This window comes from Nelumbo lutea, chromosome 5 (assembly GCF_056320005.1).
Source record: "Nelumbo lutea isolate HS-2025 chromosome 5, American lotus-T2T, whole genome shotgun sequence".
NCBI lineage: Eukaryota > Viridiplantae > Streptophyta > Magnoliopsida > Proteales > Nelumbonaceae > Nelumbo > Nelumbo lutea.
In genome coordinates, this window is record NC_142688.1 from 58,378,390 (window position 1) to 58,404,145 (window position 25,756).

Genomic DNA, 25,756 nt, shown 5'->3' on the forward strand with positions numbered 1-25,756 from the left:
CCTAGAATTTATGTCTTGGCTATTAATTTGATTGTGATCTATGAATTTCTTATCCATGTATGGAATATCCCATGTTGTGCTATAAATTTAAGCATCTGGAATATTCATTAAAGTGGTAGTACTTGGTTTCTTATTAAGCATTTTTATTTCTTATTTGGTCATCTACTGTTGGAAATATTTATCTAGCAGTGAAGTGAGATGTATTTATTCCACTGATATTCTTGGTTTGAGGACAGTGGTTAGTGATCAAGTCCAGAATGATGTTATTAGAGTGGAAAAGATACTAGTGGTTGGAGCTTCCTTAATTTGCAACAGATACACATCATCTTCTGGTGAAAGACGTATCAGAGTCCACACAGCAGCAGCACCTGTTGTAACAGATCTTGGAGAGATGTATCGCCAGGCTGATACTGGTGCCATAGTTTCTTTGTTTAGTAGGCTAGGTAAGATCCATTGAATCCATTTGAGCTTTTTTTTTTTGGTTTGTTGATTTGTAACGTATCAAAGAACTTCACAGATAGTAATTAGTAGAGTAGTTCACTTAAACTTCCACAAAACTGTCTATTTTTTGATAAGTAAAGTTCACTTTTATTATCAATAAAAGTAAGCATTACAAGCAACCCATAAGTGGCATGAGGTGCTACAAGAAAGAAAAATCATTACATTTTAACCCAATACAAGAAATCCCTACTCACCCCTTGCTTAGCTGAAGTGTCCCACCACCACATTATCCAATCTTCTAGTGATCCATTTAGACTTTTTCATCTCATCACTAAAATACCATATTATGGATTCTAGTTCCTTAAACCACCCCACTACCAGTTTTGACTCCCCTTCTATAACCACATCTAGCATATTCAAAATTCAAATCGTGTTCTTAGACCCAGCTAAGGAAGACTCCAGAATTTGGACCCCCACCCCTATTGGTTCCTTCTCCTGTGCCTTCTTCTTTAAAGTGTTAAGCCAGTCCACCAATCCTGTAACCCCCCCCCCCCCCTTTCCCTGTTAATGAGGTTTGGTGCATACCAATTCCTCTTAGGGTTGGTAGTTTTTGCTGGGAAGCATTTCTGGAAAGAATCAACACTGGTGATCTGCTCCAAAAGAAGAGACCCAATTCTTGTTTGTCCCCTCATTGGTGTGTTCTCTGTAAGGCTGATGGGGAGACCGGTTTCCATCTACTGGTGTCTCTCTGTTTGGGTGTATTTGGAATCCTTCATCAAATATGCAAAGTCTTTTTGCTCCTTTTTTCAGTTGGCGTATGAAAAGGGAAAGGACTATGTGGCAAGGACTGAGGGCAGCAGTCTGCTGGTCTTTATGGGAAGAAAAAAACTTCAGAATCTTCTCTGAAGAAGAAAGAAGTGCTGAAGATCTAAGGGCCCTGATCTATATAAGGGCTGTACAGTGGATGAAACCCTTAGAGTGGATGACATGCTGAGGAAGTGGGGTGAGATTGCTAGCTGTACCCAGACTAAATCAGTAATGAGTCTGTCTTGGACTCCCCCACCTGCAAGCTTCATAAAACTAAACTTTGATGGAAGTAGCAAAGGGGACCCTGGACAATCAGGGATTGGGAGTGTTTTTGGGGATGAGAAAGGGGTTGTTTTTGCCATGTTCTCAGGTCCCATTGGAGTGGGTGACTCCCTTAGAGTTGAGATCCATGCAGTCTTGGAAAGAGTCCAGAAAGCTAGGGAGATGAATCTCAGAAAACTCATAATTGAAGGGGACTTGGAGGTGGTGGTATGGTGGCTGAAGAAAGACGGTAGTGGTTTATGGAAATATAGCAATATGAGAAGGAAATTCATATGGCTGGTTCGAGAAATGGAAGTTAAAATCAGTTGGGTAAAAGGATCAGCTAATTCTTTTGCTGATGGGTTAGCTAAACAAGGGGTGGATAGGGAGTCAATGTTCTGGGCACAGTTGTAATTTAAATCTGGTTTTTTTCCTTTTTCCTTTTTCCTTTTCTCTTTCTCTCTTGTTCATTTCTTGGGGCTTAAGTTGAAGTTGGAAGATAAGAAAGTTTGTCTTCCTTTTTGTAATTCTAATTGTTGATAATTAATGAACTGTGTTATTGATCAAAAAAATATTCAAAATTCAAATCACTTGCAATTTTGACTCCTTGTAGTACAGCAAGTAATTCAGCTCTAGTCAAATCTCCCATTCCCATTGATCCTAAGAACAAAGCAACATGTCCTGTGTTTCTCAACACCCCTCCTATTCCAAAGGGGCCTAGGTTACCTTGACTGCTTCCAGCAAAATTCAGCTTGGCAAATCCATCAAGAAGGGGTTGCCAAGCCTGCTGCACCTTTTCCTTCTTAGAGGATCTACTAGCCACTACCTTCCAGTTTCTTCATATTATCATTGAATGAGAACTGCAAGAACTTGTCCAAGGTTCTAATCCAATGTATCACCTTGGCCATCACACAATCTCTTATCTCTTCTTTGCTTCTCTCCTTTTCTGTCAAAATTCTTGCATTTTCTCTCTTCCCAAATTGTCTAATACAAAGCCAGCCCTCACACACCTCCACATGATTATCCCCCTTCTCTTAGGCCAAGAAAAAGTAGAAGGATCAAATAGCATATTTACTTCTATTGGTTGATTCCACCTACACTCGAAGAAAAAGAAAAACCAATCCCAAATATCAACAACGAAAGGAGGTTAGTAGGTGGCAACAACTCTCACAATTGGATTTACAATGAATGTACCAGTTAGGGGGAGTACAAAGAAAGGGTATTCTTTTTTGTAGTATTACCCATTATGCTAATCTTCCCATGATCTCCTTCCCAACAAAATTTTAAACTTTATGTGGAATGGGTTTAAACCATATTTTGAAAACCGGACTAGACTGGATGGTCGAACCATTTGACCCAAGAACCAGTCATATCTCTGGGTCCGGTTTTAGTCTAAACTGCTTTTTTGAAAAAAAAATGTTGATTTGGTCAGAGAATTGCTGACCCGGATGGTTGAACCGCTGAACCGTTCAACCCAGATGGTGGTTCACATTTTAATAAAAATTTATTTATTTTTTTTTTTTCTGGCAGGATTGAAGAGAGAAAAGATGAGAAACAGAGAAGGGGGAGGGACTGAGATGAGATCTCAGATCTGAGATCACTGAGAGAGAGAGAGAGAGAGAGAGAGATCAGATATGAGATTAAAGAGAGAAAGAGAGAGATCAGATATGAGATTAAAGAGAAAAAGAGAGAGAGATCTCAGATTGTCATCGTCCTTGCCGTCGTTTGTCGCTGCCATCATCGTGATTGCGGCCGTTGCCGATGAGCATTACCTCTTCTTCTTCTTCCCTCCTTCCTTCTTTCCTTTTCTTTCTTTCTTTCTTTCTTTCTTTCATTTCCTTTCCTTTCCTTTCTTCCTTCCTTTCTCAGCCAACAACCAACTCCCTCTCTTTTCTCAAAAAAGACTATGATACATATATATGTAATACATTTTACCCTAATATTGCAATCTAAGGGTTCAATTCTTCAAACCATCCGAACAGTTCAGCCTGAATGGTCGAACTGTTGGCTCAGAAACTAGTGGCCAAAACGGTTCCATCTTGAGGTCGGTTTTTAAAACCTTGGTTTAAACCATACCTCTTTGAATGGAAAAGAAACAAGAGGAATAGAGGTACACAGAGACTTAAACAAGGAGGCACAAGAAAAAAAAAACTTTGGATGAGGGGATCTAAATGTGTTTATTTGGTTTAGAGGGGTCCAAACACATTATCAAGAATCCGTAATAGACCAATTATGACCCTTAGGAAGTAGAGGAGGAAAAATAAATTTCAAGACCAAATCATTTTTGTACAGACATCAAGTACAAGGAAAAGGTCTTTCAAAGGAGCACCCCAACCCAAACATCCTCCTAGAAATGTACAAAGTCCCCAGACCAAACATATACATGATAAAACTGAGAAAATGATGGCGAATTCCATTAATAACCTTCAATAGTGATGTCAAAGTAGCTTGATAAGATACATCTGCATCCCAACCATTACCCAACCTACCATGAATGATGGCCACCACTTTGTACCAAAGTCTTTCCTTCTCTTACGGCCACCTCCATAGCCATTTCCCCGACAAAGCTACATTCTTCTTTTCTACATTGGCCACCCCCAAACCATGGTAACCAAACCTCCCACAAGAAATCTCTCATAACTTTTTCTTTTTTGCCTCCTTTTGTGGAACCCTGAAAACTGAAAGGTAATAAACTGGAAAATTTGCAAGCATAGATTTTATCATGGTTTAAAATTTCCCTAATGAAAACTACCCAAAAACTGACATAAATTTTACCAGAATTGGCATATTCCCCAATGAAAACTACTGGTACTATGTGGAGTACAAGAAGTAGTTTCAACAACATATTTCCATTTTCACTTCCATGGATAGTGACATGAAATTTTACCGGAATCAACATATTCCCCAATGAACACTACCAACACTTTGTAGAGTACAAGAGAAGGTATAATAACATAAGTTGGTGACAATATTGTAGATATGTGGAGTAACAATGTTATTGCCCGCCTAACTTGCATGATTACTTTGACCTAACACAATATTCATTTCAAACATGAAGTTAATTATTAGTTTTTGTTGTGTATTATATTATTTGGTTGATCTATTACAGCAATATACATTTTCTATGAGTTTAAAATTTTCTTTGACTCATTCTATCACAAAGCTCTAAATCTTAAGGTTTACAGGACAACTTCAAAACACATTCTTTTGTCTATAACCTTCCTTTCTTAGCTTTGTTTAATGATTTAGAACAAAATAATTATTTAAAAAACATGTGCCTATGTTTATTATTTTTATAATATTTCCATATGATATTTCCGACATCTTTCTTATATTTGGTTGACCAACATTTCCACCGACATGGACATTTTAAACCTTGGATTTTAATAGCGTGATTCTACCCCTAGTGAAATATAATTCGCTTTCCAAACTGCCAACCTCTTTGCACACCTCTCTAAGATTAGGTGCCAAAACCTACTTTCTTTGGGATTTACTCCTCGGTGGAGACCCGGGTAAGTCAAGGGCCGACTGGTGGTGGAACACTCTAGGGTAGTCACTAGAGTCTAGTTCCCCCACCAAATTGAGCCCTGCAATAAAGATCATCTCAAGATTGATTTTCAAATTAGACACCATTGCAAACTTTTTTTATTAGCAAAGTGAAAATTTGTTATAAGATTAAGGATTAAAGTTGATACAAAGAAGAAAGACTGCCATCCTAAAATGCCAGATTCAATATTGCTTAGCAGCCCAAAATAAATGCTGTCTTATAACTCCTTGCTTAATAAGGGAATCAGCTAACCCGTTTGCAGTCCTTACCCATTTAAACTCAGCAATTATATCCTTAGCAATACTTTCCACCTCCCTAGAAGCATGTGGAGATAACCATTTCAAACTTCTTTACAAACTCCTTTAATTCATACACCATTCTAAGATCTCCTTCACAAAAAATAAAAAATAAAAATAAAAATATTGTCATATGCAAACTAAAGGTGGGTAACTGGAATGTTATCTCTACCTACCCTCCAACCTCTAATCTTCTCCTCCCTATCAGCCTTGGATATTAGTTCGCTAAAAACATCATCTATTAGGGTGAACAGAAAAGGTGAAAGGGGATCCCAATTTAGACCAGGGTTGATTGGGGAAATAAAGATGTTATCAGATTTAAAGCAAGAAATAGCAAGAAAAGGTCAGGAAAACAATCTTTTAGACATTGGTTGCTATGCCAGCGCCAAACATAGTTCATATCTGATGTGATTAAGAAAAAACTTGTAACCCTTCCACAATGGCTTTCCAAGGACAAGAGGTTAGATCTCTCATTTAAACCCACATACATCCATTAGAATTTGCTCCATGAATGCTGAATGTTTTGGATCACTCAGTGCCATAATTGTTCTTTTCTTTTTTTGAAGAAAAGGTTTAAGTACTGATTTTTGTATTCATTCAAAAAGATCATGTACAAGTATGACATGCACAGCAAATCTTTACAAAAAAGTATCCTGTTAGCTCCTGTCCTGCCAGCCTTACAAAAACAAAATGGCAGGACCCAAATAACTTTGATGGGTTTTGAATTGCTCTATTACAGCCAACCAAGAATGGATGTGCTCAAAATCTTCCTAATTTGGTTCTCCATTGATCTGCTTCTATTCTGAAATATTCTCTGGCTCCTCTCCTTCCAAATGCACCAAGACACTGCAGCTGGAATAGTGCTCCATAGTTTTCTACCCTTCTCATTTAAGCCTCACTTTCCAAGAGAATAAATATTCTAATAAACTCTCTGGCATGCACCAAGAGATATTCAGCAGACTACAAGAGTAAGTAGATCTTGGACCTCTGTACAATGCAAGAATAAATGTCTTGGACCTCTGGACTCCAGGCAGGTACCCCTTCAAGGATCTCATAATAATCAATAACTCTTGCTTCTCTGTTCTTTGCTAGTAAATACAAAGAAGGAAACCTGTCCATCTTTCCAGAGTTTGATCTTCTTCCCCCACTTTCAGCTTGATTCCTTGAATAAAATTTTTCAAAGCCTCTCTAGATTGAGCAACCATAAGGACCCTCCACAGTACCTGGGTCCCAGTTGAAGTTCCTGACTCCAAATTCCTCTGCAATTATCTGTCTCCAAAGAATCTGAGGATGAGAGCTGAATCTCCAAAACCACCTAGCAATTAGAGCCGCATTTATTTCCTTCATCTTCTTGACCCCTAAGTGCCCTTTAGATTCAGGAAAACAAATTTGTTCCCACTGAACCAAATGAATTTTACTTTTCTCCTGCCAACCTTTCCACAGAAAATCACTTTGTACTTTTTCCAACTTCTCTGCTATTTCTGCTTGTAAAGGATATAGGTAAAAGGTTGGTAATTGTGAAAGGGTACTCTTCAAAAGAGCTTTTCTGGCCCTGGCTAAGAGGTATTTGCATTTCCAGGTGGTGGCAATTTTCCTGGACAACCTTTCTAAAACTAGGTCCTAAATGTTCTTAGTTGTACCTTCGCCCCTAAAGGGAGACCCAAGTAAGTGGTAGGAAGTTTACCCACTTTACATCCAAGGATTCCTGCCAATTCACTTGTATTCTGCACAATTCCTACTGGGATTGGTTCACTTTTACTTAAATTCACTTTCAGTCTGGAGACTACTTCAAACCAGATTAAAACCTCCTTGAGGTGCTGTAACTGGTTTAGATCTGCTGGGAGGAAGAAGAGTGTGTCATCAACATATTGCAATAAAGCCACCGAAGTATCTTGCTCTCTCACCTTGAAACCTTGTTAGACACCCCATCCACTGCCCTTTTTATCAACAAAGCTAGCGCTTCAATTACACAAATGAAGAGCAGAGGAGATAACGAGTCCCCTTGTCTCTGAGTCCCCTGGAGCTTTCAAAGACACCCTGAAGAAACTCCATTTTCCAAAATGGAAGAGTGTGTCATCGACATATTGCAATAAAGCCACCAAAGTACATTTCTCTATCACCTTGAAACCTTGTTAGACACCCCCATCCACTGCCCTTTTTATCAACAGAGCTAGCACTTTACTTACACAAATGAAGAGCAGAGGGGATAATGGGTCCCCTTGTCTGAGTCCCCTGGAGCTTTCAAAGAACCCTGAAGAAACTCCATTTTCCAAAATGGAAAGTTCTACAGTTGAGACACAGACCCTCATCCAATTCCTCCATTTCCTGCCAAAATTCATTTTTTTGTAGAATGCATAGTTTTCAAGGCGCCAAGGCGAGTCTGGGCGTCAGGGGGGGCGCCTAAGCGGGCGCCTAGGTGATGGACTTTTTTATATAGAAAATATAGATCCTAGGGTAGTTCCCTAGGTACTATAGCCATATTTCCTTAATAATTATTCATAATTTTCATAATAAAAGTATAGAGTTCTTGTTAAAGTATAGAAAATCAACATATTCATGAGAAGCAAAAAAAAAGAAGGAAAAGAAAATTAAAAAAATATAGGGTCTGAACCCTTATTTTTGTTATAGAAAAAGAAGAAAAGAACAAGTAGTAGTAGTAGCAGTGGTAGTAGTAGTAGACAAAATTTGAAGTTCTTCCTTATTGGTTCATGTTTTAAAGTCTTTGAGGGTTCAATACAGCATTTAGCAATGTTTGTATTGATTAAATCCTAACAAATAAGAAAATAATAAAAACAAATTAGTATATAAACACATAAAATGAGTATTTTAGTTTAATAGTGCCTATTTTATAATTATAATGTCAAAAAATAAAGAATAAAAAAGTATTTTACAATACATAGTACAAAACTGCTAGGCGATTAGGCGAGGTGAGCCTCAAAGGGCGCCTTGACAACTATGGTAGAATGTAGTCCAGAAAAGTCCAACAAACATGATCATAAGCCTTTTCCAGGTTGACTTTGCAAAGCAGCCCTTCCACCCTTCTCTTTAGCCTAAAATCAATAAGCTCATTAGCAATTAAAATTTCATCCAGTAATTGTCTATTTGGAAAAAAGGCTCCTTCAAAGGGGGAGGTGATATGAGCAATGACCTTCCTTTTTGATTGGCCAATAATTTTGCTAAGATTTTGTAGAAGCTGCTCATCAGACTTATTGGCTTATAATCATTAGTTATGATGCATCCCTGACCTTTGGAATAAAAATTGAGGGCGCGTTCCAGTGTGGCCTTTTTATGAAATTCTCTTCTAAAGCCTTCATCATATCTTCCTTCACAAAACCCTAAGCCTTTTTGTAGAAGAGAATTGTGAAGCCATCATGCCTGGGGGCTTTATCTCCTTCTAAGCTGGACACCATTTCCCACACTTCTTGAGTGAAAGGTTTGTCAAGCTCTTCTTTCTGCTCTTCAGATGAACTTGCAAACTGTAGGCCATCCAGACAAGGCCTTCTGTGAAAGGGTCTTTGTAGAAGTTCTTAATATGTGCTTTAATGGAATCTTTATCCACTCTTTGTTCTTCCATCAGTAAACTTTTGATTGAATGCACTCTCTTTCTAGCATTTTCCATTTGGTGAAAAAATGCTGTGTTTTTGCCTCCAGCTCTCAACCAATTAATACAAGCCCTTTGCCTCCATTTTGTTTCTTTTTGATAATCTATCCTATCATAAACCTTTTTTTTTTTTTGCTTCCATTTGAAAGGATTCTCACCACTGTTTCAATTTATCCAAAAAGTGCTCAACTTGCCTCATCATTATGCCCACGGACACTTGTTACGATGCTTCTAAATCCACCCCTCCAAGTGGCTTCGATAGAAACCGAGAACCTTCCAACCCACTGATCTGAAACTTGTTTGGATTCTGTGTTCTAGATAATCAGAATTCCCCCTGCTGTACCTATGGCCTCCACGCAGAGTGGCACCAACTCCTTGTAATTGTCTCTTGTAACAGTAAAACATCTGGCTTTTTTTTTCCATTGTTGAGCAAATCACCACCCTCCTCCTACCTGAGCACAGACCACTGACATTCACAAAACTATCTTCATGTTAACCAAGTTTGTGCTTATCACCCCTTCCTTCTTTCCCTCCCCCTGCCTCTGCTCTTCTTGCATTGTCATTTAGATCCCACACGAGTCTCAAGATCTCCCTACTTGTGTTCCTGAGGTTCCTCTTCACATGAACATTTTCTTTTCCTTGCTCTTCTAGGGTTCTTTGCTCCATGGCCATAAGTAGTCTATTCATTTCTTCTTGTAAGCCTTCGAAGGAAACCCCCCAAAACTCACCAACTTAAGTTACATACTACTTGGACAACACCCAATGCAACATCACCTCTGTTTCTTGTCTGGTTGGAAGAGGGTCTACCCCCTTTTTTTGTTTCTGTGGGCATGCTATCTGCCTATGGCCCCTGGATTTCCTCCCCTAACTGTTCACCAACCTGAATCTCCGCATCTTCCATAGGAACAGCCTCCACCAAGTGCCTGTCTTCCACCTGGTTCTCAGGAAGCTCAAGTGCACAACCTATAGTGGTGTCATGTCGTCACCGTGGAGAGTGGAGACCTTGGAATATTTGCTGTTGTTGGTGTTCCTACCTCTCTCCTTTCAACCAGAACATCATCTCCCTTTGCAGATGGTTGACTGGGACTGCCCTTAAACTCTGGTCTACCATACAAACCTGCTAGACATGAGATTCCCGAGGAACTTGCATCATCCTCTACTATCACCTTGCCTTTCACCTCCATTACTGCTGCTTTAGATCTCCACTGCCAATCTTCTTCTTTCTTTCTCCTCAAACTTGATCCCCCTGAGTACTGGGTTATGCCTTCTTTGCTCGGGTAGGTTAGATGGTCTAATATTTTTTAGGGTCTTCACCAGTTTGGGTCTGGTTTTTCTGGTTGACCCTCCGATTCCTCCTGACTCTTTTTCTCGAGTATACCCACGTCTGGTCATTCTTGGCAACTAGGCCCAACGACACGCACCGCAGACTCCCCCACCTCTGCCAGACACTCCTTTATTAACTTTTTAACTGTTGTATAGAACCCTGCCATGTATCAGCCCTCTTTGAATTTGAAACTTGAGTTACAGACTCATCTATTTGATCAAGTAAGACCACCTTTGCAATCAGATGACCATCAACTGATCCCTTTTTTATCCCTGTTAAGATCTGACAGCTGTCATTCATCTTCCTCAATCAGCCTGTTGGAATTCTCTCTGAAATATCTGCAACTGTAGATTTTGGCAGGTTCGTCCCCTGCAGTTTAGCTTCCTTTTGCAAACTCTCCAGTTTACTTTTCAATGCTGCCAACCCATTTGTAAACTCATCCATTTCTCCTACTTCATAACTTTTTATAATCTCTTCCCTTGTGGTTGTCTTGGCATTCTTTAACCTCAACAAAAGAGGACAAGCTGCAGCAATGAGTTCGGGCCAGATTGTGAGTTTGTGACTATATATAATACCCTCACTGCTATACCAACTGTTGCCAGAATGATCCGTTTCCACTGCACCTAGATTCTCACCCACTCGCATGTGGCAACTCTGAAACTGAGTCATCCGTTTGCATAAACCACCACAGTAATCTCCGATAGCTTCTATTACTCCTGGCAGCACAACTACAAACAGGAGACCAAAGATTTGGATCCAAACATTATCCTCCCTTTCCATCTTGGCTGTGGGTTCATTAGTATAGCAGCCTATTGTAAGCCCTCCACCAATCCAGCAGAATGGTTTTCTGCCCAGTAATCCTTCTTTTCAAGTATACGCTTAGCCTCATCTTCACAAGAAAAAATGAAAAGGAAAAGCCCTCGAATCAACTTCTTTATCTTCAGTCCCCCCAATGGATTCCATTCTGCCTCCGACCATCTGACCACCTTTCCACCAACTCCAATGGAGGAGTTTCTTTGGTGTATCTGCCTACTAGACATTCTCCCAAAAACCTTTTCCTGTCATCGACCTCCTTTGCAGAGGTTTCTATCCAGAATGTCCTTTCACCTTTTTTGAAGCTGTAACTCTCATATTCCTGCCAGCTTCTTTGAACTACAACATCCTTGAACGAGATGAGATATTCTCCCCCCCCACACACACACACTCTGAAACGAGGACTTTCCCTCAAACCCTCTCTTTCCACATGCCATAACCATAATGCTTTTTGTCTAAAGGGAATCTCTAGAGCCTTTTTTTATAGCAAATGAAAAAGAGATTCCCCAATAGAAGAATTTTTTAAGGAAAAAGCAGAGATATAAAGAGATTTTAGGAGGTGCATCTAGGCAGACAGGCAGGTGCATTTCATGGCATGTGCCTCACTCGAAGCCAGGTATGCATCTTCACCTGTGTGTTTTTTTTCTAATTTGTCATTTTTGTTTTATTTTTTATTTTTTGTGTGTGTTCACAACTTTGTAACGGTTTATTAACTTATAAACTATCTTTTTATTGTTGTTACATTAATAATGGTCTTTTTGAAGGGATGATCCATCATATGGATAGCCGAACCCTGCAGGTAGGTAGGGCGAAATTTCAAAAATTTCTCTCTCCCATGTGGGAATCACATTCCCTATTTTAGAAAATCTGCATTTTCAATGATCAATCTTAAACCTAAACCGGACTAGATCTGAAACCAAAAGGTAGGAGAGGGATATACCTGATACAGAGTAGCAGTAACTCCCAACGAAGGTGTTCACGCCCAAGGAAAACGCCAAAGACTGCTCCCACTGAAGATGATACAGCGTAGGGTGGAGCAGAATCAGTAGGTGGTTCTTCAGCAAGAACCGAACTCTTCAGCAAGAATTCGATGGAGGGTGAGTGAGCATGACTTCAGATCAGTTTTTCACCAAAAATTGATATCAAGAACACTTCTTGATTGCTTCTACAGGTGGAGAACAAACTGGCAATGGTAGCAACAATAGAGGGAGGCAAGAGCAAAAGATGGCGTCAGTCTTACTGGAGTTGTCTTCTCTCTTGGATCTGTAATCAGCTTGGGGTGAATTGGGGTTCACCCTCCTCCTCTATTTATAGCCTTAAAGAAAGGTCCTCCTAATCCCATTAGGAGTTTCCTAATCCAAATCTTGTATTTGGATCTGAATTCTCTTTAAAAGATAAGGATAATCCCTTATCTTATCTGCAGATAAAGATCAGCCCTTCTAATTTTATTAGGAGTTTTCTAATTCGAACCAGTTCGAATTGGGCTTTAGGCCCATTAAGTCTATGTGCTCATTCAGCCTCCAAATTGTTGCCCAGTTGGGTTTCCTTGTATGGTGTGGGACCCAAACATTGATTTACACATCAGCCACATGGGTTCAGCCCAACCTCTATTACAAGGCCTGGTTGAATCCACTATAAGAGATAATGAACCTTGAGCCCATCACCATGGGCTCTTAATAGGCCCAACACTTACACTAAGTGGTCCTTGGGTCAAGCCACTTTATAAAAACCCAAGGACTGTGGGCAGATGCAAGATTAGCCCATCAGGTATTACTCTCAATGGTCTTACACTTAACCTCTTAGCCCATAATGATCAAACACTGCCCAACAAGAGAGGACCCCCCCTCGGCTGCAAGGAATAGTGCTACACTCTCTACTAACATGGATCCTGGGAATTAAAATCTTTTGCAAACATTTTGAAACCATAATATATATGTATATTTTTATATAAATATATTTTGCAAAACAAATTTCAACGGTTGAAATCGGCTACCGGCAGCTTTGGTTTCCATCAGAGAGACTGCATCCCCGATCATTACCTTTGTCTAACAAAGGGGTTGATCCTGTCACAATGATCACCCACTCAGATGAATTCTCGGACTGTCCCAACATACCCAGGTTTTGACCCCCCTCTAAGGATCTCACTGATCGGCACATCAAAAACAGCCCAATCCGACACCTAGTGCAGTATCATAATCGAGTCTAGGGGTCAGGTGTAACATTCCAATTTTTCCCATCAATCTCCAAGGTCCAGGGCAATACTAGAATTCTGGTCCGGCTCAGGGTTTCAAGAAAACCCACACTGCATGTACCTCAGGTCTCACCCTGGTAGCTGAGACAAGCCACCCCAACCAACTTGGCGGCACATCAGTGTCAGCCTTGGCAGGATAAATCTCCCCAGATCTATCCAACGGTTGTGAACATTCTAAACTAACATGAGTCTCATATGTGTCTAGTTTAAGGGTATTACACAGAAACACACCACAATAACATGAATCAAATATGTACTTTATTCATTTACATTAAATGTCATAAGGTACATCATTCTGATTGGAGCTAAGGGCATACACTGTCTAACACTTTTAACTTTTAAACTAAGCAAAAAAAAAAAAAAAAACTTTTCAAATACCTAAAGCCTTAGTGTGTATGAATGTTCATGGATCTAGAAGAAAGAGACTGACCTAGAGACATTGATTTGTCATTAATTAAATTGAGCAAGGGTGATGGTTGGATAAATTCTATTAGATTGGGGGATGTTAAATAGTAGCTTCTGATACTAAATCTCTATGCTGTGCAGCATAGAGATCCTGGGTGTAGCAACTAGCAAGGATAGAGCTTGATGAGGGTGCTGCTGCTGTTTGAATGCAAATGTTGGTGCTGGCCTCTTTGATGAGGATTTTGTTGAATGATTTTGATATTAGGGTTTAGAACCCTTTGTTGAGATGTGGTTGTTTCATTTTCCTCCTATCCCTATTGGTGATAACTTATCACCTATCTTTGTACCTTGATGTTTTAGTGCTTTATTCCCTTTGCTATAAAAAAGGAGTTATACTGAGTCATCGGCTTAACCACCTAAAATTGTCATGCAAGTCATCCTACAGTGTTCTCTCTGGGGCAGGCCCTGAACATCGATTAGCTTTAATAACCCCTTCCTTCACCCAGGAATTTACTAGCTCGTTAACTGGCATGGAGAAGCTAAAGTGCAATCCTTTTAAAAGCTACAACAGCTCATTTCATATTAAGACTTCTCTAGATTGTTCCTAAGAGCTCCTATCTCCTATCTCCCTGATCTCCCATCCGTGTTTCCTGGATACCTGTACAACAGTGCTGTGTTGTGTCAGATACTTCAATTTTTAGTGTGAATTCCATATCCAACACTATGTCTAGTAATTTCCTTTCTGTATCTAGGTAATATAGTCTCCTGTGGTATTATTTTCCCCCATTTTGGTAATTATATATAACTTGATCTTGAGTTTATTTTTAAGCTTCTAATATGAACTAATCAAATCTGCAGCAATTGAGAGAACTTTGTCTTATAAGCTGGAAGATGCCCGCAACTCTATTCAGCAGAGGATTGTGAAAGCCCTTAGAGAATATCGAAATCTCTATGCTGTGCAGCATCGCTTGGGTGGCAGGATGATATACCCAGGATCACTGCAATTCTTGCTTTTGTATGGATTAGTGCTATGCAAATCCATACCTCTCCGTGGGGGATTTGCTGATGTTCAGCTTGATGAACGCTGTGCAGCTGGTTACACTATGATGACTCTACCTATTTCAGGGCTATTGAAGCTTCTTTATCCCAGGTTAATTCGTATCGATGAATATCTCCAAAATGTAAGGAATCTGACCTTGTTTTATTTTCTCTTGTGATTCTGTTAAATGTTAAATTCTGTAGATAATAACTATGTTTTATATGTGCAGGCATCTGCAAAGATTGATGATTTTGGGAAATTTTTAAAATCATTACCGTTAACCATGCAAAGTTTAGATTCCAGAGGTCTATATATTTATGATGATGGGTTTCGCTTTATTATGTGGTTTGGAAAAATGCTTTCATCTGATATTGCTGTTAATTTACTTGGTGTGGACTTGTCTACTTTTCCTGACCTATCCAAGGTATGCTTTTTGATTTCTGTGAGCTATAGTGCTTCAAAGTTATTGAGTTCAAATCATATCATTAGTGATTTAAGTAAGTTGTTTTTAACCTTTTTATATCATATTTATCAGAAGTTATTGAATTCTTATCATATTCATTATCTATGCTAATGGTTAGGAATGAATCTTGTGGTCCCCAACATGCTGGACTCTCCCCTCATTGAATATAAACAAGAAATGAAACTTAACTCTTTACTTTTTAGGTGTTGATTTGCACATATCCCATTTTATAAACAAAGGGACATCCCTGTCAACAAATTCTTGTTTTACAAAACAAATACCATTTTTTTTTAATTTATATCACTATAAATTGGTGCATCTTTTTTCTTTTCACCTAGGCTCTACCTGATTTGTGGAAAATGAGATTTGCCTGACAATAGCTTCCTCTTCTTCGGCTAGAACTTTGGTTTCTTGCTTGCTAATAGCATTCACCTACTGCTAACCTAAATAAACTAAATTTTGATGACTGCAGTTTGGGCAACCGAGGGCCACCAGATATTTGAGGGATTTTTAGAGATTTCCCGTGAATAAAATTTAGGCATGTACCCAGGACCTATAGGTCATGGAAGCTCCATAAAGGCATAACTGTTTGTGGTGTCTCAAGGGCTGCTATTGGCAAGATCTCTCAAGATTAGCTCTTTGATGGTGGAAGGGAATTCAAGATTAATAGTGTATTGTCTAAAGCAAAATTGTAGAGGTTCATGGTATTTCAAGAACATATTCATGTCAATGCTCTTGGCCAAAAAGAAGAGAACAAGAATAATCTTAGAGATGTAACACTCTTGGCCAAAAAGAAGAGAACAAGAATAATCTTAGAGGTGTAACACTCTTGGCCAAAAGGATGAGAACAAGAATAATCTTAGAGATGTCTAGAATGGTCGACCCGCACCTCAAAGAGTCTCTTATATATTAAAAGATATGTACAATTACAAGAATGCTCATGTAGGGCTGAAAGAGAGAAAAGAATAAAGAATACAAATAATGTAATATACAATAGGGACTATACTAATAAGATACATCAAGTCACAGAATCTCCACACTCCCCCCCTCAAACTAATGCATAGACATAAGCATCAATTTGCCTATAAGAAAGAGGTGCCGAACTCTAGCCATAGCCTTGGTGGTGAAGATATCAGCAATTTGCATGTCCGAGGCTACATGAGGAAGCGATATAGACCCAACAATGTAAAGATCTCGTATAAAGTGGCTGTCAATCTCGATGTGCTTGGTCCTCAAATGGAAGAGAGGGTTAGATGCAATCTTGATAGCTCTCGTATTGTTTGCATAAAGAGGAATAGGAGTAGGAAGCTAAATACCAAGATCCATAAAGAGAGATTGTAACCAAATAATCTCATTGCAAACAAAGATATTGCCCTATACTCTGCTTCAATGGAAGACTTGGGGACTGTTTGTTGTTTCTTACACTTCCAAGGGATGAGTGAATCACCCATAAAGGCACACCACCCAAAAGTAGACCCACGGGTGTCAAGAAAACTAGTCCAATTTGCATCGGCATATTGTCACGAGTGCCAAGGTTGAGGCTGTGACTCGACCCTAATGTGGGAAGGGCTGATGGAAGAGAGGTTTCAAGAACACTCTAGAAACTTTCAGAAGCCCCAAGACACTTCAAGAGAGTTCAAGGAGATTTCAAAAGCATTCTAATAGCCACATGAACACCCTTGAATCTTGTACATACTTCTAGAACTATTCTAGAGCATTCATGTACCTAAGGGAACTAAGATAAGTCTAGAAGGAGGAGTCTAGAAGCAAGTCTAGAACATTCATGCTCTAGAGAAATCCTTTAAGGAGGTGGAAGTGTCTATAAAAGGGGATCCCCTCCCTCATTTGCATTCACCAAGCAAACAAGTGTCGTATTCCTCTCTTGAGCAATACAAGGAGTTCCTTTGAGTTCTCTATCTCTCTTTCCTTGTGTGCATTATGCCTTTGTTGCTTAAGTGTGTGCCTTAGTGTGAGGGACGAGTTGGTAAGCTACTTGGTCTAAAGAACCAGGAGAGTGCTCTAAGTGGGGAAGGCTGACTTGGGAGCGACGGACCGCTACCCAGGTGCTGCACGAGACGCTAGAGGAATCTAGGTCCGAGTTGGCCCCATTACAAAGATTAGTGGCCATGAGTGGTTCAAAGAACCATATCCTAGATCACATACGAGAAAGGTTGGAGCAAGATGTGCTATCCAAAGAGCTGATCAAGGCAGCCCAAGAAGGCAAGACAAGGCGATTTTTGGTGCAAGATGGATTACTTTATACTAAGGGGAATAGGTCCTGTGTGCCCAAGTGGGGTAATCTACGGAAGGAGATATTACGAAAGTGTTATGACACTCCATGGGCTGAGCATCCAAGCCAGCGCCACACCTTAGCCTTGGTTGAAGCAGCTTATTATTGGCCTCACATGACAGATGATGTAGAGGCCTATGTTCAGATATGCCTTGTGTGCTAATAGGACAAGGTGGAGCAATAGGCACTACGTAGTTTGTTGGAACCTTTACCCACACCTAAGTGCCCATGGGAGAGTGTCTCCATGGACTTCATCTCAGCCTTTCCAAAGTCAGAAGGGTGCCCACTTATTAGCACACAAGGCATATCTGGACAAATTTTCCAAGTATGCCACATTCATAGCTGCCCCGACCAATTGCACAACAAAAGAGGTTGCATGCTTATTCATGAAGAACATAGTGAAATACTGGGTTGTACCTAAGAGCATCATTAGTGATTGGGACCCCAGGTTCATAGGCAAGTTCCGCACAGAGTTGTTCAAACTCTTAGGATCGGAGTTGTGCTTCTCCACCAACTTTCACCCTCAGACAGATGGTCAGACAAAGTAGGTTCAAACTCTTAGGATCGGAGTTGTGCTTCTCCCAGCTTTCATGAACATTATGTGAGTGCCAACCAACGGATTGGACTAAGAGGTTGGAGGTAGCCCAGTTCTAACTTACAGAAGCATGAGTTAACCAACCAAAGCCCCTTTAAACTTGCCATAGGACAATAACCGATAGCGCTTGTGGTTGGCTATACAAGAAAGAATCCAGAAGCCTATTGTGCTGCCTAGAGTTGGGAGGAACAGGCAGACTTGGCTCAAGCCTACTTGGCCAAAGCCACCAAAAAGATGAAAAAGTGGGCTGACCAAAAGAGGTGGCACGTGGAATTCAACATTGGGGACTTGCTTGCCAAGCTACTCCTTCAACAGTTCAAGTTCCTAAGGAAGGTGCACAAGGGGTTGGTCGGAGATATGAAGGGCCATTCCCCATTGTCAAGAGGGTGGGCAAGGTGTCATACCAAGTCCAACTACCCTCCTGGCTAATGATACATCTTGTTTTCCATGTGAGCTACCTCAAACCATATCACAAAGACATGGAGGACCTAGCCTAAGTGACTCATAGAGGGCACCCACGATTGTGGTCACATCGTTTGACAAAGAAGAAAAGTGCATCCTAACAGATCGGACAATGAGAAGGTGTGGCGTGCCACCCTACAAGGAATACTTCATCAAGTGGAAAGACTTTCCAAACAAAGTGAGTTGGGATTGCACAGAAGATCTTTGGCACTTCAAACACTTGATTCATCACTACCATAATGAAGAAGCAATGAGGACGTCGCCAAATTAAGTGGGGGAGGATGTCACGAGGTGCCAAGAATGAGGCTATGTGACTCGACCCTACTGTGGGAAGGACTGATGGAAGAGAGGTTTCACGAACACTCTAGAAGCTTTCAGAAGCCCCAAGACACTTCAAGAGAGTTCAAGGAGATTCCAGAAGCATTCTAAAAGCCTCATGAACATCCTTAAACCTTGTACATACTTGTACATACTTCTAGAACTATTCTAGAGCATTCATGTACTTAAGGGAACAAAGTTAAGTCTAGAAGGAGTCTAGAAGCAAGTCTAGAACATTCATGTTCTAGAGAAATCCTTTAAGGAGGTGAAAGTGCCTATAAAAGGGGACCCCCTCCCTTATTTGCATTCACCAAGCAAACAAGTGTTGTATTCCTCTCTTGAGCAATACAAGGAGTTCCTTTGAGTTCTCTGTCTCTCTTTCCTTGTGTGCACTGTGCCTTTGTTGCCTAAGTGTGCGCCTTAGTGTGAGGGACGAGTTGGTAAGCTACTTGGAGTACTCTATGTGGGGAAGGATGACTTGCGGAGCGACGGACTGCTGCCCAAGTGCTGCACGAGACGCTAGAGGAGTCTAGGTCCGTGATAACATGCTCTCAACTGAATAGGAGAGGAGAAGAACAATAACTGGATAACTCACCTAATAAGCCAATAGTAGAAAAGGTGGAAAATATAGCCAGATGTTACCAATTATCAATTTTCTTTTTTCTTTTTTTTTTTTTTGATAAATGATATTAGCTTTATTAGAACATAGTTAAGTATCACAGAGTACAACCAGCAGAGGCACGAGATACAGCCCTTGCCATATAACCAGATTACAACTGAGTCCAGAATAATTCAGACTTATGCACCCCCTGTTTTGCAAAGAAATCAGCTATCCCGTTAGCTGACCTCCTTTCCCATTGGACTGAAATTGTCATATCTCTGACCAGCCACTTAAACCACCCTATTACCAGTTTATGAGTCACCTTCACTTAACAATCTATCATAATTTAAAATCTCTAGGAAACTTTACTCCTTGCAGGACAGCTTGGAACTCTGCAAAAACCGAGTCCCGTACTCCAACTGAACCTGAGAACATAGCAATAATATGACCATAGTTTCTAAAAACTCCCCCTATACCAGCCGGCTTAGGTTCCCTAGGCTGTAGCCACCAAAGTTCCATTTGATAAATCCTTCATCCGGTGGTTTCCAGCCCACAACAGGTTTACTCCTTGTAGCAGAACTACTAGCTACAGCTTCCAAATTTCTCCACATATCATCAAAGGAGAAATCAGAAAATAACTTTAGAGACTAGGCCCACATTAAAGCTCTATATAAGATGCAATCCAGAACTGCTTCCTTTTTTCTTTCATTATCATTGAACACTGCCATTCCTTTCCTCCCACACCGTCCAAATCAATGCAGTCCTGGTACATCTCCACAGAATTTTACCCCTTCTATTTGGCCAACTGAAAGTCGTTGGTTCAAAGAGACTTCTAATCCTGAGTAGGCAAGCTCCACCTTTGACCAAGAAGCTCAAAAATCTTTTCCCAGAGACTATCAACAAACAGGCAGGATATCAGAAGTTGGTAGCAGTTTTCTCCATTTGCTTTACACATGGTACACCGGTTGGGGGACACCGGGACAGGCACATAAAGGATCTTCTTTTTTGCAAAACATCCAGAGTGTTTATTTTCCCATGGAAAACTTCGCAACACAAAGCCCCAACCTTGGGAGGAATAGGTTTAGACCAGATTTCATCAGCAGGGCAAGGAAGACAGTTTGGGTCTGAACACAAGAAAGAAAAAAAGGAGGCACAAGAAAAACGACCTTTGGGATGTGGAATCGAAATCCGGCCATCTGATTTAGAGAAATCCAGGGCAACTGAATCAAGAATTTGTAACAAGAAGGTTGCCCTTTCTGATTCATGGTCCCTTAAATTTCTTAACCCTTTCTGATACAAGCCATAACCTTTGCTCAATTATGAGTTTAATCCCAAAATTATTCTTATAGCTTTGTATGGCACATGTTTTTAAATGTAGGCACCATAGTGTTTTTCTCCATTCATCTAGCACCATCTTTGTCTTCATTATCTTAATAAATAGTTTAATTAGCCATAATAAGCCTACCTCTTCCATACCTTTCCACCTAACACCTTTTTCTTCAACCTGTTTAGCATCTTATTCACTTCAGTAATTCTAATTTTACAAGTAATGTAATTTTGTTGGGGGAGGGGGTCTATACCAGATAAATAATAGAAAGGGTCATTTACTCAAATGCCCTTATAGTATCATGCATTTACTAAAATCATCCCTATAGTTAGCATTTTACTAAAACACCACTTATAATTTGCAACGGATTTAATCAATCTTCTATTAGATGATAGTGGAAAATGATAGTGTTGACCCTAATGTTCATTTAAATAAATTTAATCAAAAGAAAATAGAAATAAAAATAGCATTTTTGCCCTTAATAAGACACAGGCAACCGCTTTATTGGCTATATTTGGCCAATTTTGTTTTCTGTATAAAAAAGTGTTAAGGGTATTTTTGGAATAAAAAATCATGGGCCTAATGACAAATATAATTGTTTTATATTTTTAACTTTTTAAATAATTAATAATTATTCATATTTTATATACTACTTTCAATAATTTTTTTATAATACAAAAATAACAATAATTAATTTTAGTTAGGTTTATTCATCAAACTTATGAAACCGAGCAACCCGATCAACTCGACCCGCATTGGTCGGTTTTCTAGTATTTTTTGTCAGCTTTGGTTCAAAAAATTCCCAATTCAACCAATTTGGATCAGTTTCACTTTGGCCATTTGTAAAATGACCAAAATCAAACGACATAACCATATATATTTATTATGAAAAAGTGAGAGAAACTTCTCATATTTCTTAGTCTAAAATGTTTTGTTTCATAAATCTAATTTTTTAATTTATTTTTTATTAATTGTATTGTGATTTTTAAAATTAAATTTAACTTTTAAGTTTAAATCTATTGAACCAACTGACCTTTGGTGAAAACTGACCCAAACCAATACAACTTGAGTGGGTTGGTTTTCACAAAAGGTCACTCGGTTTCAGTTGACCAACTCCTCAACCTGACTAGGTCAATTTGGTTGTCCAAATAGCCTACAACCGGACCGAACCAACTCATAAACACTCATAATTTTAGCTAAATTAGTAGTCTTATCTCCGATAAATAACAATAGTTTAATCTCCAATAATTATTGAAAATTTATAGTGAAAATACACAATTATTGAAAATATATTGATAATGAAAAAATACAATAATTACAAAAATACAATAAGTACTAAAAATATATTAATTTAGTCAATAAATAGTATAATCTCTAATAAATATTAATTAGGCAATAAGTTATAACAAAAATGCAATTAATACAATAAGTACAATAAATGAAATTCAATAGTAGTAGTTTATTCTCCAATAGTTATTGAAAGTTTTCTGTTAAATAACAAAACAAAATAAATTTATACATAATCATTGAAAATACATTTATCACAAAAACAATAGATAATTACTGAAATACAATAAATATTAATTTTAGTATATATAATTATATAATAAATACAGATTAAGAGTTTAAAATTATTATTAATAAATATTATTTTTTTGAAAGTTATTTTCTCGAATTATTATTTGATATAAGTGAAATTAGTTATTTACAATATTATGTAAAAATATTAAATTATTATTTATTTCAATATTATGTTAGAATTATATTTCTAATTTTCAGATTTTTTTAAATTTATTACATAATTTCTTTATTTTAACTAATAAAAATCTAGTTATGTTAAATATTTAGTTATTTAAATACTTAATTAATAGTAAAATATTTAAATTTTAAGATATTAATTATTTATTGAATTTAATTATCCATAAAATCATAATTTATACTATTATCACATAATTTCATTATTAATTTTGTAATATATTAAATTATTAATAATTTCAATATTATGTTATAATTATTTTTCTACTTTGACTTTTTAATTTATTTCATGATTCCGTTATTTTAACTATTTAAAATCTAGTTATGTTAAATACTTAAATAATCTATAAATTATTTAAAGCTATTACATATTATTAAATATTTGAGAAACATTTAAATTGATAATTCGGAAAAACATAATTTTGATTGTTAGTACATAATTTCGTGATATATTTTGTAAAAATACAAAATTATTGTTTGTGTTTTTAATAAATATTTTAAAGTTATTATATAATTTTGTTAGAATATTTAAATAATTCTTAAATTTTTTAATCCAAATTTATTTAGATAGATATAGATAAAAAGTAGGGGAGAGGATAAATAGGAATTAGAGATAATATAGAGAAACTCTCTATAAATTAGAGATAATTTTGGAGATAAATAGGAACTAAAGATAATTTAGAAGATAAATAGGAATTAGAGATAATTTTGGAGAAAGTGGGGGATAGAGAGGAGGTAATTTAGGAGAAGTTTTAGAAGAAGAGATTATTTAGGTTCTGGGAAAGTGCATCTCATTGGTTGTTTCAAAAATGACATAGAATAAAAAAATCAAGAAAAGATGTAATTTTGTTGTGGGGGGGGGGGGGGGTTCTACACCAGAATAATGTAATTATGGTGGGCACTTGGGATAACTAATGTACTTCAATGGAACTCTATGTTGTACTATGCTTTCCAATGATAGATTTGGATCCGGCTACTTCTCTCTTGAGGAGCTAGTGGATTGTATACATCTCATCATGTTGCATTTAATAAAGTTTGATCTGGTTACTGATAAAATAGGTTCAGAATCATTTTTATCTTGTAAAATGTAAACATCTTCGCAAGCTGTTTTGATCTTTTATGACTCATATTGTCTCTTGATAACATGTCTTGATGGCTTATTTAGTTGTTTAATGCCTCTCAAATATTCCTTTTATTTACTTATTTGATGTTGTCAGTGAGTAGGGCATTTCCCTCAGAAATTGTAACGGGATCATCCAATAATAATTGTTTTCTCTCTTTTGCTTAGCTTTCGTGCCTGAATCATTTTCTCTCTTTTGCTTCTATATTCCCCTTTTGGCTTGTCTTTTTTAGTGCCTTTGAGATACTTGAGCTTCTACAACACAGTTTTGTTCTTTTTGTTTTTGCAATTCAGGTTAGCCTTTGTGAGCTAGATAATGAGATGTCAAGAAAGTTAATGGCAATACTAAAGAGATTTAGGGCAAGCAACCCTTCCTATTATCAGCTGCCCCAGCTTTTAAGACAAGGGGAGCAGCTAAGAGAAGCTTTCTTGCTGTTTGCAAACCTTTTGGAAGACCAGAATTGTGGAACCTGTGGGTATGTTGATTGGATGCTGCAAATACATCGGCAAATTCAGCAAAGTGCATGATATGGAGGTACACTGAATTTTAAATTTAATGATTTCATTCATGGTTTGTAAATAGGTCTTGTTTTATACATGCAATAGAAAAAAGAAAATTTGATCAATGATTTATATTCAGTCTATGAAGGATTATAACAAGCACTTTTCTCAGGCAACTAAATATTCTATTGAGAGAAGGAAAAGATGTCATGGTACCGGAAAATGTTTTCAAAAAGATATATGTTATCACGGAAGACATGTGAGAAAAAAACTGGCATGATAGGGAGGTTATATTTGAGGTTGTCCTTGAATGTACATTTCCTTGCCCTTAGTGTCCGGGAAGAGGTTCTTTAGAGGTTTCCAGTTTTAGATGTGGAGGTTGCTGGGTACAAGGAAGCAAGTTCACCAGCAATATTTCGTTTTTTCCTTTTTTTTCTTTGTTTTCTCACAATGATTTAAACCAGCATGTAAAATTAACTTCTTGATTTTTGTGTTAAAAGTTTACACTGGAAAAAAAGGCTTTAATTTGGAATATTTATTGTATTCTTTTAAAGACTTGTTAAAAAAGTTTAAAACCATCAATGACAATAGAATTATTTTTCTTATCAGCTCCTGATTTAATGGTTTTAACTTTTTGGGTTCTAATGGGTTCCGATGATTTAATTGTTCAACTGATTGGTCAGTAAGATCATCATATTAAATTATTATTATCATATGTTAGGCAACCATCTTTATGGTGTGCAGGCACAGTGAAGTAATACAACTAGGTTTTTCTTGATGCATCTGATACTTTTACCCCCATCTATAAAGGACTCTAGAGAAACAAGAAAACGGCTTTCCCTTCCCTTTATTTTTTTTTCTTTTGCTTTTTCGTGGAGGAGAAATGGGTAAGTCACTCAAACATTGGCATTTCTCTTTTACCTCCTCAATAGATAAGTCAATCGCTCCCTCCCGAAATCTTGGAGGCTGTGGTAGCAGGACCATTTAGATGGTAGTGATGGGTTTGGGTGGGAAGTCTACAAAAGCAAGCTATGCTAGAGGTGGGGTGGTGGATGCGATAATATCTACAAGAATAAGCTGTTGAGCCCTCATTGAAGGTGGACATTATGATATTGGGGTTTGTTGAAACCAAAATTTTCAAGGCCATTCATACTATCTTCATCTAAAATTCCCTTGTTTCCTCTTCATCTCCTCGGGTATTTTAATGTCACGAGATTTTGGATTTAGGAGAGGTTTTAGAGATCATGAAGCACTCAAACCTTTGTGCTTATTCTCTTGAGAGTGTCTCTTTGAATCTCATGAAAAATGGATGGGAGAGGTTTTGGAACGTGGATCACTTAGGACAGCTTTCTCTTTCTCTTTTGTCAGATCAATGGGAGAGGTTTTCCTGTTCGTTATTTGGATTTTGGGAGGGGAGAAATTGGTCAATGAGATTTTGGTTCCATTGACCAAGAAACCCATATTCTTTTTTCAGATTTGTGTTAAGCTCATGGAAAAATTTATTTCCCTGGATATCGGGTAAATGATACCCATCTCCCA

General features: G+C 38.1%; 1 protein-coding gene across 1 annotated transcript in view; it reads left to right on the forward strand.

The window, feature by feature from the left end:
• Positions 1-24,825, forward strand: part of LOC148852608 (protein transport protein SEC24 A-like) — a 48,669-nt gene extending 23,844 nt beyond the window's left edge. The window contains exons 10-14 of the mRNA XM_088945641.1: positions 316-443; positions 14,605-14,927; positions 15,015-15,209; positions 24,011-24,251; positions 24,390-24,825. Coding sequence (XP_088801767.1) covers positions 316-443; positions 14,605-14,927; positions 15,015-15,209; positions 24,011-24,244 — 880 coding nt within the window. The 3' untranslated portion in view covers positions 24,245-24,251; positions 24,390-24,825. The remainder of the gene's footprint in view (positions 1-315; positions 444-14,604; positions 14,928-15,014; positions 15,210-24,010; positions 24,252-24,389) is intronic.
• The last annotated feature ends 931 nt before the right edge of the window (positions 24,826-25,756 follow it).